Source organism: Zonotrichia albicollis, chromosome 3, assembly GCF_047830755.1.
Source record: "Zonotrichia albicollis isolate bZonAlb1 chromosome 3, bZonAlb1.hap1, whole genome shotgun sequence".
NCBI classification, from domain to species: domain Eukaryota; kingdom Metazoa; phylum Chordata; class Aves; order Passeriformes; family Passerellidae; genus Zonotrichia; species Zonotrichia albicollis.
The window spans coordinates 94,287,225-94,302,916 of NC_133821.1; the positions used below are offsets into that span (position 1 = coordinate 94,287,225).

At 35.3% G+C, this 15,692-nt stretch overlaps 1 protein-coding gene across 6 annotated transcripts in view; it reads right to left on the reverse strand.

Annotated features, from left to right (window-relative positions):
- SNTG2 (syntrophin gamma 2) overlaps nt 1-15,692 on the reverse strand; it is a 236,248-nt gene that overhangs the window by 13,894 nt on the left and 206,662 nt on the right. For 5 of the 6 annotated variants that reach the window (XM_074538152.1, XM_074538153.1, XM_074538154.1 and 2 more), the window contains 2 exons: nt 8,648-8,740; nt 5,194-5,304 (listed from right to left, as the gene is read on the reverse strand). In XM_074538152.1, coding sequence (XP_074394253.1) covers nt 5,194-5,304; nt 8,648-8,740 — 204 coding nt within the window. The other variant, XM_074538156.1, reaches the window with a different exon arrangement.

A 15,692-nucleotide genomic window follows, 5' to 3' on the forward strand; every position in this document is an offset into this window, starting at 1 on the left:
GAGGTATCTTAAAATACATTTTATTGACAGCAGATGTTGACTTTAAATATTAATATAAATTAATATAAATACTTCCAGGAAAAAACCCTATAATGGCACTATTTAAATCTCCTTATCTAAGTTTAAGAAAACTAAAGTTATATACACAATTATGATTATTAATGAAATATGAAGTATGAAATATAAGCCTCAATACATAAGTTTTGGCTCAATCAAATGTTTTACATCTACTGAAATTCCGTCTTCAAAACCAAGGAATTCAAAAATATGACCATTCCCATGAATCTTAGATTTGCTCCAAAATCAACTGAAATCACCCAACAATTTCACCTTAGGTTCTGACATTTAACACCCTGACGAAACACAGCCAAACAGACTGAGAGAATGGAGCCCTTCCCAGAGTTCCTATTTCTCTTCTCCAGCTTTATGCACTTCCAATCGAGAAATGTTTATAGAGATAAGCAGAGGGAACCCAACACAGACTGTGGACAGGATTTCAGACTGTTCTAACAATATTATTTGGAGACCTTTGGGTTTAGTAAAGGGCAAAGACAGGAACATATCACTGTGAGTCAGTTTTCCTCAATGTTCCAACTGCAGAGACCTCTCTGTTTCCATCACAGTTCAGAGCATGGATCAAACTGCAGTAGCCTCTCCTCTGTATCTGAGAGAAGTTGTCTAATCTCTTGTGAATAACCTTTTGAATACTAATATGCTCTTGTTTCTGGAAGATACAATCTACTTAGAGGTGAAAGACCAGCAGTAACACTAAATCTATGTTTTATATGACAACAACACTATTTACTGCAGTTAATACTGCAAATTCCCTATTTTTGGATTATTTTCAAGAGTGGTCCCAAATTTGAAAGTTATTACAGAGCTGAAAAGCAAAATGTGTGGCATATAAGCACTCCTCATGCAGTTTAGCAGCTCTTCCACACCTCTTGTCTCTCACATCTTCACTATTTTATTTAGGTTTGTGCAGGGATGGCAATCCTCTGGGATCATGAAACAGGAGCAGAGCTCTGGAGATATTATCTTACAGGCCCTGGTTAGATGTGGCCACCCATGGTGGCATCAGAAAGGTGGGGCTCATCTGAGGCCTCATGCACCAGAAGCTTCTAGAAATGCAGCTTATAACAGTAGTATTTGATCAAGAAGTCCACTAATGGGGTAAGGCTGTGGAGCTTTGTGTCTGAAGGATGTTCAATGCCTGTTCTGGCTGCCTTTGCAATCCTGCAGCCTGGTAGTCAGGGGCAGATAATGAGGAATAGTCACACATACCTAAGGATAAGCTGGGGTAAGGATTTGCTTACATGTTGATTACAACAGGGAAGGGGGAAGAGGGGGTTAATTTGAAAATATGGATTTAGTAAAATCCAAGGATTTTCCCAAGTCAGAAAGACATCCTTATGGATGTCTTTCTGACTTGGGAAAATGTAGCTGTTGCATAGTCTGAAGACTGGGACACAATATGTCTCTTGCTATCTTGAATATAGTTTTATAGATGAAAATGCAGCCTCTTTAGCTTTGAAATGCAATATGAATTCTTCCTAGAAAATAACACCAATGACACTTCTTTCAAACAAATACATTGCTCTGATAGTTCATTTTTTGAGTCTCTGTAGTCAGTCAGGCAGATGAGTAATGGATCATTTTATTTGTGCTATGCCATCTAACAGTACCCTTGTGTTTGCTTTCCTTATCTGAGTTTGCTGCTTTTTTCTTTAATTGAGATTGTCAGTTTTTAAGGAGAATCTGTGCATGTCTAATATTTCAATAACCAAAGCTCTTTCAGTTTACTGTATGTACCATAATAAGTAGATTAAGTACAACAAAGGCGCTGGAAGGAAGACACTGGGAGAGGAATACAAAAAATTGGATTAAAGCAGTGGGAGGACAAGACTGCAAAATTTCCTGCTGGTATTGAAAATACAAAAAATGAGCACAATGCACTGACCTCCTTCACTGCATGTGCACAGCCAAGGAAGAAAAATATATGTTCTTATTTCATCCAACCACTAGGAGAGTTGGATTTATTACATGTCATAAAGAGCTTGACAGGCCTGCTGCATTATTACCATGAATGCAATTTTACTGAGAACTTCTGAGAGCTGTTGAATCGTTGTTTGAACAAGACATGAGCCTATATCACATGAAAGGCAAATAATGGAGATGCTGACAGATAGTGTTGTGCCCTGTGCATTTCATGACTTTAGGGACACTGGTAAGTCTCAGTGTATGTTATTTGTTGACCAGAGCAGAACTGTTACCACTGTATTGTTCAAGATATGTTTTCCAATCAGACTGATTTTTTTAGTTGTTGTGGAGTTTTGTTGTTGTTGTTTGTTTGTTTCTTTGTTTGTTGGTTTGGTGCGGTTTGGGTTGGGTTTTTTTTTCAGATTAAAAGCCCAAATAAAGATGTTTTAGCTGCAGACAACATCAAAGTCAAAATGGAAACCAGAATTCTAAATTTGATTCTATATCTCAGCAAATATAGCAGGGCTTGGTTGCCATATCATGGATGAAAAGAATATGCAGGGTTCTTAAGTTATCTTCTCATAATAAACAAGAAATTTATGAGACCAGCAACATCTAGCTGAGACTTCAGTATGGATCACAATACTCTATTGACCACAGTGGTTTCTTATCTTTCTTCAACAGATATTTAAGACTAAGTAAGATGAAAAGAAAAGGGAAATGCTCAATTTAAATAGGCTTGAAAAAGTCTTAAGACTTAAAGACTTTAAAAAGTCTTATTTTTCAGATATATAGCTACAGTTTAGTGAAGGGAAATAAAGCATCAGTACAAACATGGATGTGTTGATCTTAGTTTTTTTCTTCTTTATGAGAAACCTTGACATTTTGGGTAAAGAATATCTACTAAGATTACTTGTAATTTCTCAATACTAAAGGCAGGGTAAGTTCAGGGAAGTACTGAAGTAGGAAACTATAAGAAGTTGTAGGGAATATGAAGAACCTGAAAGAGAAAAAACTGACAGGAATCTTTTCCTTATTATCTTCTTTCAACAGAAAACTTTTTAAATGGAGGAATGTACTGTTCACCTAAAACTAAAGTGCAGAGGAAGAAGTACTTGGCTTAAGATTTAGAAGCCAAAATAAGAGAAGAAACATCACATCTAGCTACTAAACAAGATACAAAAATAGAATTCCCAAGTGTGATTTTTTTTTTACTCCCAAGAATTTATAATGATGTAGAATTAAACATAGTTTGGAAAATTCTTTTGCAACTTTGACTCTCTGTTTTCCACCAAGGGAATGTAAGTCATCTGTATCAAGCTTCTTTTGTGCATAGTGGCTCATTTACCCAAGAAAAACGTAACCTCTATTATTTGATAACATTTTTATTTCTTGTTACTGGCTGCATTTCACCATATAGCACCACCTGGCCCTATGAAATCTCTTTCAGTGCAATAAGCAGAGGCAACTACTGGATTGTACTATGAGTATTAGCGCTGGGCATTTTCCAGCCAGCCTGTAACTCTCAAGTCTAAGAACTCATTCCAATTAGGTGGTGGGCATACAGCTGATGATATATACCAGTTATCTGAAGTGGAGAGGCTGCACAGCTGTGTCCCAGTCCCATGAAATGTGAAATCCTAGTGGCTACATTGCACTTTGCAGAGGTGGTTGTAAAAGGTGTAATCACTGAAATTCTGATAAATCCTCAGCTACTCTGTATCAGCCTTTCCTCTGGCCTTTAATGAACTTTTTCTGGGATCTTGCAACACATATGTACTTTTGGGTACACAGATATCAAGAATTCTGTATGAACCGATCCCATATCAACTTCCATCTGATACTTCCAAGGTGAATTTTGCCAACTACAAGATGTTTTCATTAGAGCTATGTAAAAGAATATTTTTTAGTGTTTTAGCAAATCTGTCTCTTGAACAAAATTTACAGCAAAATTATAATGAAGATTCACTTATAACAATTTTACAGATAACTAAATTTTCATAAAAATACTAACACTTACAGTTTTTCTATCAAAGAGTAAAGTTGGGTAAAACCAGTTACAAACAAGCTAATTTGCACAAAAATAAAAAGAAAATAAAATTTAAAAAAACAGATTGTTTGCTACAACAAAAAGAGGAACTATACAGTATTAAAGTAATAGAATTCCATCACAAGCAATGGAATTGCAGCCCTTGGCTAATCACACACAAGGGCTATCTAAAGATTTAACACACAGAGATACACAAAGTAGTTTATGCATGAGTACAATCTTCCTGTCTGACCTTAAACAAATTAAGTAAGCTCTCAGCAACAGATGATCACATATAAAATGAAGACAGTAGTCCTTTTCTGTCTCCAAGGTCTACTGTGAGACATGAAGTGGAAATGACCTGCTACTGGATAAGTTATTATGTATTGTACCTTTTGTAACAGATCTTATAATATATTTCACTGTAGAGCCAAGAGGCAACTCAGGTCAAGCTTGCTGATGAAATCCTGAATAATTTACTAATACAGATGTATAAAGAAAGATATATTGCATGTACTGTAACTTTGTGACAAATAAGGAAGGTTATGGACTTCTTCCTTGCAATTATTTTAAACATTAGAAGGATAGGTAACATATATCTTTTGTGCATGGTCAGTATAGAAAAATATTAATTTATAAGTGACTTTAATCTGTACAACTCCAGGTAAGAGTTATTTGGAAAGGTTCATAGGTCTTCAGATACTTTTTTCTTATTACACTGGCTTTTGTCAACCAAAAGCCATTTGAACCACAGTCTCATCTTCCTTTTCTATGTCATATCATGCCAAAGTTCTCCTCCTTTTTAAAACCACATAACTGAAAAAATGTCTTTTTTATTCAACAGCAAGCCTGGGATCAAATTTTATTTTTACATTATCCTTTATAAACACAATTTTTAGACATTATATCTACTATAGGTTGACAGAATAACTTCAGATAAACTATCTTTCTGAAAAAGTAAAATACTATCATAACACAACGTAATAACTGGCTTGTAGAAATAGTGCAATAAATCTATGGGTATTACATTGCTTCCGTTTATTGTGGAGTTTCTAAAGAATTGGCAAAAAAAGATAAGCTGTGATGTGTTCACCATATCTATGTCCCAGTAAATGGGATTTCTGATGCTTTGACAGTAATTTTATGTCATCTTTAGCTAAATTGAAAAAGAGGATGTTGCTTACCTTTGTCTCAATTTGTTTGGTGTCTGTATTTTGAAAAAGCAGCTTTACTCTTGTTTTCCCATCATCTGATGAGCCTTTAAGCTGAGAGAATTTAAACCTCCACAGCACATTCTAAAGAAAAAGAAATTTGATTAAGGACTCTGCTACATGTTTTTACCTAGAACTATAGAAGGATGGTCGATATTCATGTACTAAAATAAAGCACTACAGCAGTAATGTGGTGCATGATAACAGGCTCTTTGCAGAGCAGTTAAAATTAACACTTCTGTACCCTTTGTGAAAGCAAAATATGCAATATTAAAATTCATTAATAAACTATTTTGAAATTCTCTGAGATAGAAATGTTTCAATTGCATACATGGAAAAAAGTTTGCTTTGTTCCATTTTCCAACATGCCTCTTCTCAAAATATTTTTGTTAAGTAGACCAGTGCTACCAGTGGGCTTCAGAACCCTATTCACAGTTTAGAATGGAATGTCCTATTAAAAAAACCTATCTCCTGGTTCCTTGCAGGCATAAGTGTCACTGAGTTCTTAGAGAGATATAACAGATGAAGAAAAACTGAAGTATGCTACAGCACCATGATGGTGCTTAAACTTTACATTCATGAACAGACTTTAACTGGATCCAGACGGCCTAATTATAGCACCTGAAAAGTATTAAAAGCTTAAATGAGTTTGGCTCTAAACAGGATAGATGAATGTTTGCTATGTAATAACTGCTACGGTGGAGACAAATCAAGAACTTAGGAACAATTTAGTAATAATAAGCATTGCTGGAGTCATCATCTCCCTCAACAGTTGACACTGAGTGGGGAAGAAGAGAAGCAGAGAGAGCTGGAAGATGGCAGAAAATAAATGCACACTTTGGGATCCCTTCATATTGGAGGAGAGGCCGGAGGCACAGGATGGGGAAGGTGAGCCAACCATGCTGACAAGATAAAAAGAATCTCTACAATGAGATAAAAAGCAGATGCAGGCTACAGAAGTAGCTCAGTGATGAGCCCAAAAAAGATAAAAGCTGAATGAAATAAGCCCATCAAGAGCCTGGAATAGAATATGCAAGAAAAGAAACTCTTCTAGAAAAGTTCTTTAGAGATATTTTTCATGCGCTGGAGAAATGAATGAGAATATGGGAGAGAAAAAGGCATGCAGACACCACGGTCAGGGAAGAAGGAGGAGGAAGTGCTATTCCTGAAGGACCCACACTGGAGCACTTCATGAAGAGCTGCAGCCATGGGAAGGACTCATGCTGGATTCTGGGGGGGTGTCTCCTTTGAAAGGGATTCCATGCTGGAGCAGGAGAAGAGTGTGAGAAGTTCTCCTCCTGAGGAGAAAGGAAGGACAGAGACAACATGGGGTGAACTGACTACAGCCCCCATTTCCAACCCACCAGTGCTGCTGGAGAGGAGGAGATAAAGAAATTTGGGAAGCAAAGAAGTGTGGGGGGAAGGTGTTTAAAGATCTGGTTTTTATTTCTCATTATCATACTCTGACTTGACTGGCAATAAATTAAACTGATTTGCCCAAGTGGAATCTGGTTTGCCCATGATGGTCATTGGTGAGCGACCTCTCCCTGCCTTTATCTGGATCCACAAGACTTTAGTTGTATTTCCTCTCACTTGCCTGACTCATGAGGAAGCCAGGGTCAACCCCCCACACTCCAAAGCAAAAAATTGTTGTGCTTTTTATGTCAGAATTTGTAATAATAAGGCCTTTTTAAAATTGTTTTTCAAAGTGTAAAAAGACTGCTTTACAATTACTGCATGACCTGGTTGCCCAAAATTTGAGATCCAGATTTAGACTCATAGAGCAGACAGGGGATGAACCTTTATTTTAATAATCCTCTTTGAACACCTGCTGGGGTGTAAGAGCATTCTTTAAATCCTTAGAAGACCTTATTTTTTTCATTAAATTCAAGAAAAAGAGAGATTCTTCAGTAAAATTTCTGTGTCCCTAATGAACTGTTACTTGCTTACCACTTTAAGAATCTTTTTTGCATTGGTAGGAAATATTCTAAAATAGCTATGAATATAGGAAAACACAGTCAACTTCAGCTGGCAATTATGGGAAGCAAGATCAACTGCAGAAGTCACCCAGTACTGCCTTTCAGGCTTGAGGATGCAGAGAACATCTCCATCTCTCACACAGACGAAGAATAAATGTACTTGAGCTCTCCAGAATTTTTACTGTTTTGAAATGGAATTGGTCTATCTGCTGGTATTCTGTGTTTCTCCTTAGGTAAGCAACAATAATTCATCTAAATCTTCCTTATCATCAATACTGAAGGTAGGTACTGTGACACAAAGTCCTATTAATAGAGTAAGGTTATAATTTTAAAGGTGAGAGTAAGTGCAATCATTCTTCACATTTAAAAGAAACCCCTTTTGCACATTAGAGAGCTTACTTCTCACAGTTAATTTGTGGTTACATGCAAAATGTGTATAATTGTGCAAGAGCAGGATTCCAGAATGCAGTATCACCTGAGGGAGAAAAGTGTATACTAAAGTATGTTCTGAAATTTTATCCTGCTGCATGGGATGCACACTTAATTAGTGTAAATTTTCATGCAATTTTGGTCATTATTTCTCTGCAGTAAGATTTTGATAGATTTGAAATCTCGGGGCATTTTGGTCCCAAGCCCACAAAATGCCAACATGCAAAAACTAGATCCTACATGAGTATTTCAAAATGCAGTCTGCTCCCTCTTTTCTCAGAATGACTGACTGAATTTTTAAAAAATATTTGAGAAGACCGAGTTTCTACTAAACATTTCTCTTAATGCAGAAACATTTTTTGTATATTTGCTTTCTTCTACTATCAAAAAAACGTTAAAATCCACTTAGAATAATATACATTAAAGTACCACTAAGTTATACAGAAAATAGTAGCATTATAGATAGGTATGGGAAGCTGGCATGTATCATTAACCATTCTCTGTAGGCACTTTCTATATAGCCACTCTTTTGCAAGACAAGTGCACGTAATCTTTTAGATTCTGACTTTGAAAAACATTTGCCTTTATTCTGTTTATTTTAGACATGACCTAAATTTCTTATGATGGAAGAATAATTAATCCTATTTTATATTTGTAGCTTCAAAACAAATAGAATCAGGTGACAGTTCATTTTTTTCATGACTTGTAATCTTTTATAAATTTTTAAGTTTCTTTGTTAAACCAAGTTCTCTGCTAAATATAATTTTCCTTTGCTTTTATTACTTGAAAAGGAAGTTACTTTTTTTATATCTTCAAAATGCATCTTTACATGCTATACAACTATAGTTGCCCCTTTGAAGTCCCAAACTGACTACATTTCAGTAGGGGTAAATAAATAAATAGTACAGTATATTGGCGGAATAAATACTGGACATAAACATAAAGAAAATGCAATAGATGACAACTTCAATAACTATAAAACAATTCAGAGTTATATTTTCCTTTTCTTTTACTCTTACCTTTGTTTTACTGTCAAAACAGGTAAATCCTAGAGCAAAGTCGACGGTGAAACACAGGGTATCCCCTTGCCAACTGCACATATATGTTTTAGACTGAAAAAAAAAGTTATGATATTTGAGAGGACAGCCATCACTATAAATTATCATATTAAAATAATATTTTATGCAGGTATTTTTGGCTGGGAAGACCCTCAGCTGACAGCACTGGTACAGCTTTATATTACTCTGTTTGAAAATGGTCAAAACTTCTGACTGTAAATCAGTGTCCCATCTGCCAGCTAGACATTAACTGCAGGTTTTTTGTATTCAAGTCACTCTTCTACAAAATGAATATATTCTTGAAAACCAACCCCTGCAAAATGCAACACAGAACAAAAAAAACCCATATCTGACTACTCTAAACTGCTTAGACTTGAACTATTAATGACTTCTGATGTCACTTCCAGCAAATGTGCAGGAAACAGTGCCTAAATGTTCAGTCATCGCAATCTAATTACAGAAAAGTGCTCAGCCTGCTTGACCTCTCCATCTGATTTAAATTTTGTAGAGAATCTTTCTATTTTACAACACTTTTTTATTTGGGTCTGGTGCATGCTGGCACAGCCCGATGCTAAAGTTAGTTAATGTAATTTCATAGTAAGACCTAATAGCTATCACATCTTGGTTAGCACTGATACCTGCCAGACACTGCTGTCTATTCACCAATTCCATGATAAGCTTTCAGATTAGAAAGGAAAAAAGTTTGTTTTATTAACAAAACTCAGAAGTTCTGGTAAAACTTGTGAATAAGCTTTACAGTAAAAAGTCAGTTAACTCATTCCAGGCATTTTTAAGGCTTACTAACTTTGGTATGTGACAGATTCTGGAAAGACATGAGTGAGATTTGCTGTAACATGGAGCGGCCTGATGACATTCACTGTTGACAGCCCTAATAGCAAAAAGCCCATTGCCTTCAGCAGAAGTAGAGATCAGATCCTGTATCAAGGCTTTCCTTGATAGGAAAGATAATTTTTAAGATTATACCCTTGTGCCTTATGAATTTGGATATTTTTTGTTTCTTCCAAGGAAGCATTACTTCACTGTCATTGATATATCATAAATCTCAATGTTGCCTCATGCTTAGACATTTGTTCACACAGAAGTTTTGTATCTGGCTAGTTTCTTTTAATTAAAAAAACAAAACAAAACAAAACAACCCCAAAAAACCAACAAACAAACCGAAATCCTTTTACATGCAAGAATTCCCTAGAGGAGACTGAAAGCATTAACAAAACTTGCTTAAAATGCAAACTGCCACTTGAATTGGTTTTCTAAGAATTTTTAGTATAGTCTAAAACTTCTGGATTATTGCAAAGGTTTCCTCACTCCAATATAAATAAAAAAAGTTAGTTATACTAAAACAAGCATTTTTGAGTTACAGTTATGACATTTTAAAAAGGATTTTGAAAGAGCTAGGAGTAATATCAGTTTATAAGTGCAGATTAGTATTATAATCATCTCCACAATAATGGAGATGTATAATATTTCTGAATAAATTAATTTGCTCATTGGTGTTCCAAGATCGTATTATTCGGCATTTAAAAATATTTCAGTAATTGATTTTCAATTAGAATGACATTTACATATCCTTAAATTTTATTCAGTAATTAAAAGGTGGCATTAAGCACCAGCCATAACTTATTCTCCATTATTCTCCAATTAAAAAGGTCATACTAGCTGGGCTCTGGCTGAGCAAAGCAATTTTTAAAACTAATAAAATTAGATTCCCCTAGTGGGTAAGCATCAAATTGCTCAGCCACAAATGGTGAATACTAGAATGAACTGTGCACAAATAATGATCTTGGAGTACTTTAAAAATATTCACTATTGGGAAATAATGGAACCAATTTTGAAATTATTCACAAATACTGGAGAAAAACATAATATGCTTCATTTTCACCATTATTAAAAAAATATACGTGTTTTGTACTTATAAAACTCACAGGGTTTTCTTTACAACAGAATTAGTTTGTATTTTGCTATACAAATTTAAAATCCTGCTTCTGGCATCTCCTCAGTGACTTTGAACAGATTCTCAGAAAGCTCTATGGTAAGAACCTCATCTTGACTCATTGACTCTAACACAGAGCCTTATTCCTTTCCACTTTTGCCTTTGGAATAAGCTTCCCATGCACTTGCAATTGTGATCACCCTTGGCTATCTACAAATATTGTTTACAACAACTGTGGAAATTTGACACAAGAGGTCTAGGTTCAGGTGTCTTTAAGTGAATTTGGGAACAAAAAGCAGCACTGAATATCAGCCAGCTTGCTAAGTCTAAACAGTTTAAACAACAGAGAAAAGAAAAGACCTCATAGTGCAATAGCTAAGAAAATTGTAGTATACGACCTAGATCAATCTCTGATCTTTTCTGAGCAATGTAAATATACATAGAATATTATATTTGTAATAAAAGACAATAACAAAGCTTTTACCTGTGTAATGTTCAGGCATCAGCATCTCAATGCATATTCTTTTAACTCATAAAAAGATCATTAAGTTGATAATAGCACTGTTCAAATACCAAAAGAACACTGTATCTGACTCATTTATGACAGAATTCCTCAGACAGACTGTGTTGCTGATCAGAAGCGTCTTGTCTATCTCTGGCTCTGTCATTTGTCCTTCAAGACCCTGAGAGGGCTTAATAGTTACAATGACCACACATATACACCCATTCCCACAGACAGAGATTTGCCTGAAATAATTCAGCTTTGAACTATGCTGGTCAAGAAGCATCCAGGCATAGCACTTGGTCTATGTGGTCTATGTTGTCCATGGTCTAGTCAACAAGGTGGTGATCAGTCTGGTTGGACTTGATGATGTCACAGGTCCTTTTCACCAGTTTTTACAAACGGGCAAGGACATGGGACAGTTTGCTTCAGTACTCTAAAAGAAAGACTGACATAGGATTCTGTCTAACAGTTAGACAGAATATATTTGTACATATATTTGTATATATTTGTAACATCTAAAAGACGTTACAAATATAAACAATGACAAGCCAATTAATTCCAAAACCAGCTTTTATGTTTATGAGTTACTATGACTCTTTCCCTCATGGGAGAGAATGTGTTTGTAAATAGATCAGCTTACACAAAAAGCAGGGCTTTGAACTTGGTTTATGGGTGTCAGGGACCCAAGACAAGAAGTGAGTAAACACTCAAACTGGAAAGTGAATGCATGGGAAGAGATAACAAGAGGTATTTATTTCCATTCAGAGAGAAGAGCACCAATATACCTCAGATATGTGTGAGAGACAAAGCCTGAGGGACAAGCAGAAAGACAAACTCCCTCTCTTCATGGGGAGTCACCAGGCTGTGATGAAGCTGAAGCACAAAGACTGGGTGGGTAGCAAGCACTGCTGCAGCCCAGACACAGAGGTCTGGGGAAGAAAAGGCAGGAATAAAGAGGAAACCTCCTCTTCTTCAGCTTCCTTCTTTGTGTTGGTGTCCTTGTCCCCTTTAAGCTGAAGTACGATGGCAGAAGGAAGCTTGAAGGCCCCCTGGATCACAGAGAGGCCTTCTGATTTCTCCACACTTGTTGGTCTCCCATGTAGGGTAAAGCCATAAGTACATTTGGTTTCTTCTGGGACTGGGAAGTCCAAAAGCTTGTAAATAAATCATGACATGCAATAGATTTTTTGGCAATAGACCTTTGCTGGAATATGAGTTTATTGCAGTGCTTTGGAGGGAGGGCTTGGATTTGCCCATGTTCTGCCACAGGCATCCAGTGTAGTATCTCTGGATTATTTTTTGAAGACACAGAGTCTTGAATGTTACTTAATGATGTGGGATTGTATTCTGTCCAAGAAATAGGCGTTCAACTTGCTTTTGTTTTACAGTAAAATTATTTAAAATCAAGATTAATAACAATAATTTCAGTTGAGATAGCATATTCTGAGATCATTAACAAAGATTCTTAGTAAAAAATACCATTTCACATAATTTTTTAAGAATCAGGGCACCAACCTTTTCAGTCAGTACTCCTTTTCCTAAGTTCATGGCAGTAAATTTTCTAAGGATCAAGTGAGACTCAGTGATGCTGCTCATCTAAGTGTAACACAGAAAAATGACACAGTGTATATTCATTTCAAAGGATATTACTTTTACAACTCTAACGCGGTTGGTACAAAAGTCTCATCAGATTTACAGTTTCAAAAATTCAGTTGGTGATTGGCTACATTGCAGTTAATTATTTTTTTGAATGAAGGAAGCTCTCATTTTGCTTTAACTATGGCACTGATATGCAATGTGTTCAATAATTTTGGACTCAGCCATGTTGAATGAGCAGGAATTTTAGAGTTTTTAATCAGCCAAAATGCAGAAATAATACCTACCTTCTAGTCTAAGTGAATACAAATTGGGCATGTACATTATTTTGCTTGTTTATTTTCCATAAAGCAATTGGAAACTTGGCAGTACCATTACATTTTCCTGCTTGAACTATACATTTTCCCTGCTATGCTGTTAACTATTTTATAGATAAAGATATCCATTTGCTCTAAGATGAGCTGTAAGGGTTTATTACATGTAAATGGGATCACAGACATTATTTCTTACTATACTCATGATATAGAATTTAAGACACATTTTCTAAAACTAAATAACCAGACAGGACAGCATTTAGGCAATAGCCATATCCATGCAGTGCACATACTGCATGCTGTATTCACTTACTCACTTTAAGTTAATGTGCTATGCTTCTGTGTGGAAATAATATGACATCAATGTAAAAAATGCTAAAATCTTTCTGAAAATTTGCCTTTTCTTAGAAAAAGTATTTACATTAAAATTAAATTATACTATGAAGCCAAGGAATTTATTTTTGGAGTAGAAGACTCCAGCATTGCCAATTTGAACTCATAAAATTTTAGCATCCTCCAAATATCACTTCTATTTGTTTCTTTTTACTTCTAAGACCGAATCTATCACCACCTTACATTTAATATTTTTCTTCATCTTTCTGTCAAGGAACTGAAAGGAACTTTGTAGGACTTGTCAGAGGAACTCAAGTGCATGAAAGAGAGAAGGACCTAAATGATGTGTTATTTTATTCTGCATTAGAAATAAAAATAATGTACACCAGCATTTAAGATATAGTGACAGGGAGGGAAAAAATTGTTTGGAACACAGGTTCTTGCATTAAGACTTTATATGGCAGCTTTTTAAAAGCTTCTAAATCATAGAGGAGTGACAGGAGTAAGGTGTCTTAATGCATCCCAAGTATTTACAAAAATATAGAGTTTGTCAAAAGCCTTAATATGGGACCAGATATGTCAAAAAAAGTATTTTTGAAAATTTCCCTTTTAGCATTAAAAAAATCCAAGCAGGGTATGAAAATAAAGATAAGAGCCACTAGAGTTATTATGGTTGTACTGAGAAATATATATCAGCCCACACATAGAAAGAGTATTAGAAGGCAAAATTAAACCCCTTAATTCTGAACACAGCCTGCAAAACCTCCAGGAGTCTTTCTGCATAGAATGAATAGTGCTAAACTGAAATGTTTTTAAATCCTTTGAAATAGCAGAATCACTGAATTAAAAATGTAGATGCTTTGGCTTTCACATATCTAAAAAAAGGGTTTTTAGCATAAAATATTCTATATATAGTCTTTTTTAAAAAAAACCACAACTTTCAGAACATGTTTATAAAGTACACCAAAAGCATTGTTACCCTGAATTCACATTATACACGAGAAAATGAAGCAACAGTGAAATCCATCATTCACCAAAAGCATGAGAGTTTTCAGAAATTTCATCTAAAAGAGACTCCCAAAGCTCAGGTGTATTCCTGTTCCATATATCAGTAAAAAAGAATCAGTGAAATAATTTCAGTGAGAATGATCAAATGAATATAATCTTCACTTAAAAACCACGGCAGATCCACTTATTTGCCCATACCTTTAAGGAATTCATCATGTCACAATTAAAAGGTTACAGAACTTTGATAATTATGGACAAATACAAATAAAACCACTTCATCTAAACAAATGAGATCGGATTTAAAATCTTGTATATTCCTTCAAGATCTGCTGTTCCTGCTGCCAAAGGAATTACATCTTAATATCCTAAAATTACTCTTTTTTTGCACAACTTGCTGGTATAATGAAAAGTGCATTCTCTTATAAAAGATGGAATTGTCATCTGATGATTTCAAGAAGGTTATAGTTGTTTTTTAAAAACATTTATGCACATTTGTGGTTCAGCATATATGTATACAAGAGACACTCTGGCAGTAAAAGTAAGATTTTTCAAAGGACTCAAATGATGGCTCATTATATTTTCACTGAATTTTAAAGAAAGTTTCTATTTATTTCAGTAGAAGTGGGACTAGCTCAGTGCTTTAGAAAATAATACCTGGGTTTAATACATCCATGTTTTTAATGCTTAAGATACTGCTTAACTTGAAACTTTTCCTTTTAGGTCATTTATTGAAATAACTATCTGATCTATTTGTAACTTTTAATTTTTAATGCTTATGACATTATAGCAGCTAACTGCAAAAATGGTTTGCTTAGAAGAGCACTCACTGGGTAGGCTGTCTTTTCAGAAACTTTCAGCATCACTGAGATAAAGCATTAAACCAGCATTCAAATATTAGGATTACATTAATGTGGGATTTTAGGATTCAGATATTAGGATTACATGTACATTTGGGATTACGTGTACAAGTGAACTTTACTCCACAGGGAATTGTGTTCCTGTAGGAAGACTGAGGTGAACCTGTAGGTTCAGCTATTTCTTGGCAAGACAGATGATGCAGTGGTGGATGCCAACTCTTGGCCATGGCATTCTCTCTGTGATATGAACCTATGGCTCAAGTAAATCTGACAGAAGAAAAGACTTGCTGCCCTCTTTGCTGAACAGACAGAAAATGGCTTAAACTGGTTGTAGGAAAAAGCAGTGAGCAAAATGGATGCAGGAGGAAAAAATCTACGTGTAGCAACTAAGAAATGGTTATCTTCTAGCAGGGAAAATTCAAATTGTGTTCTTTAGCCTTTG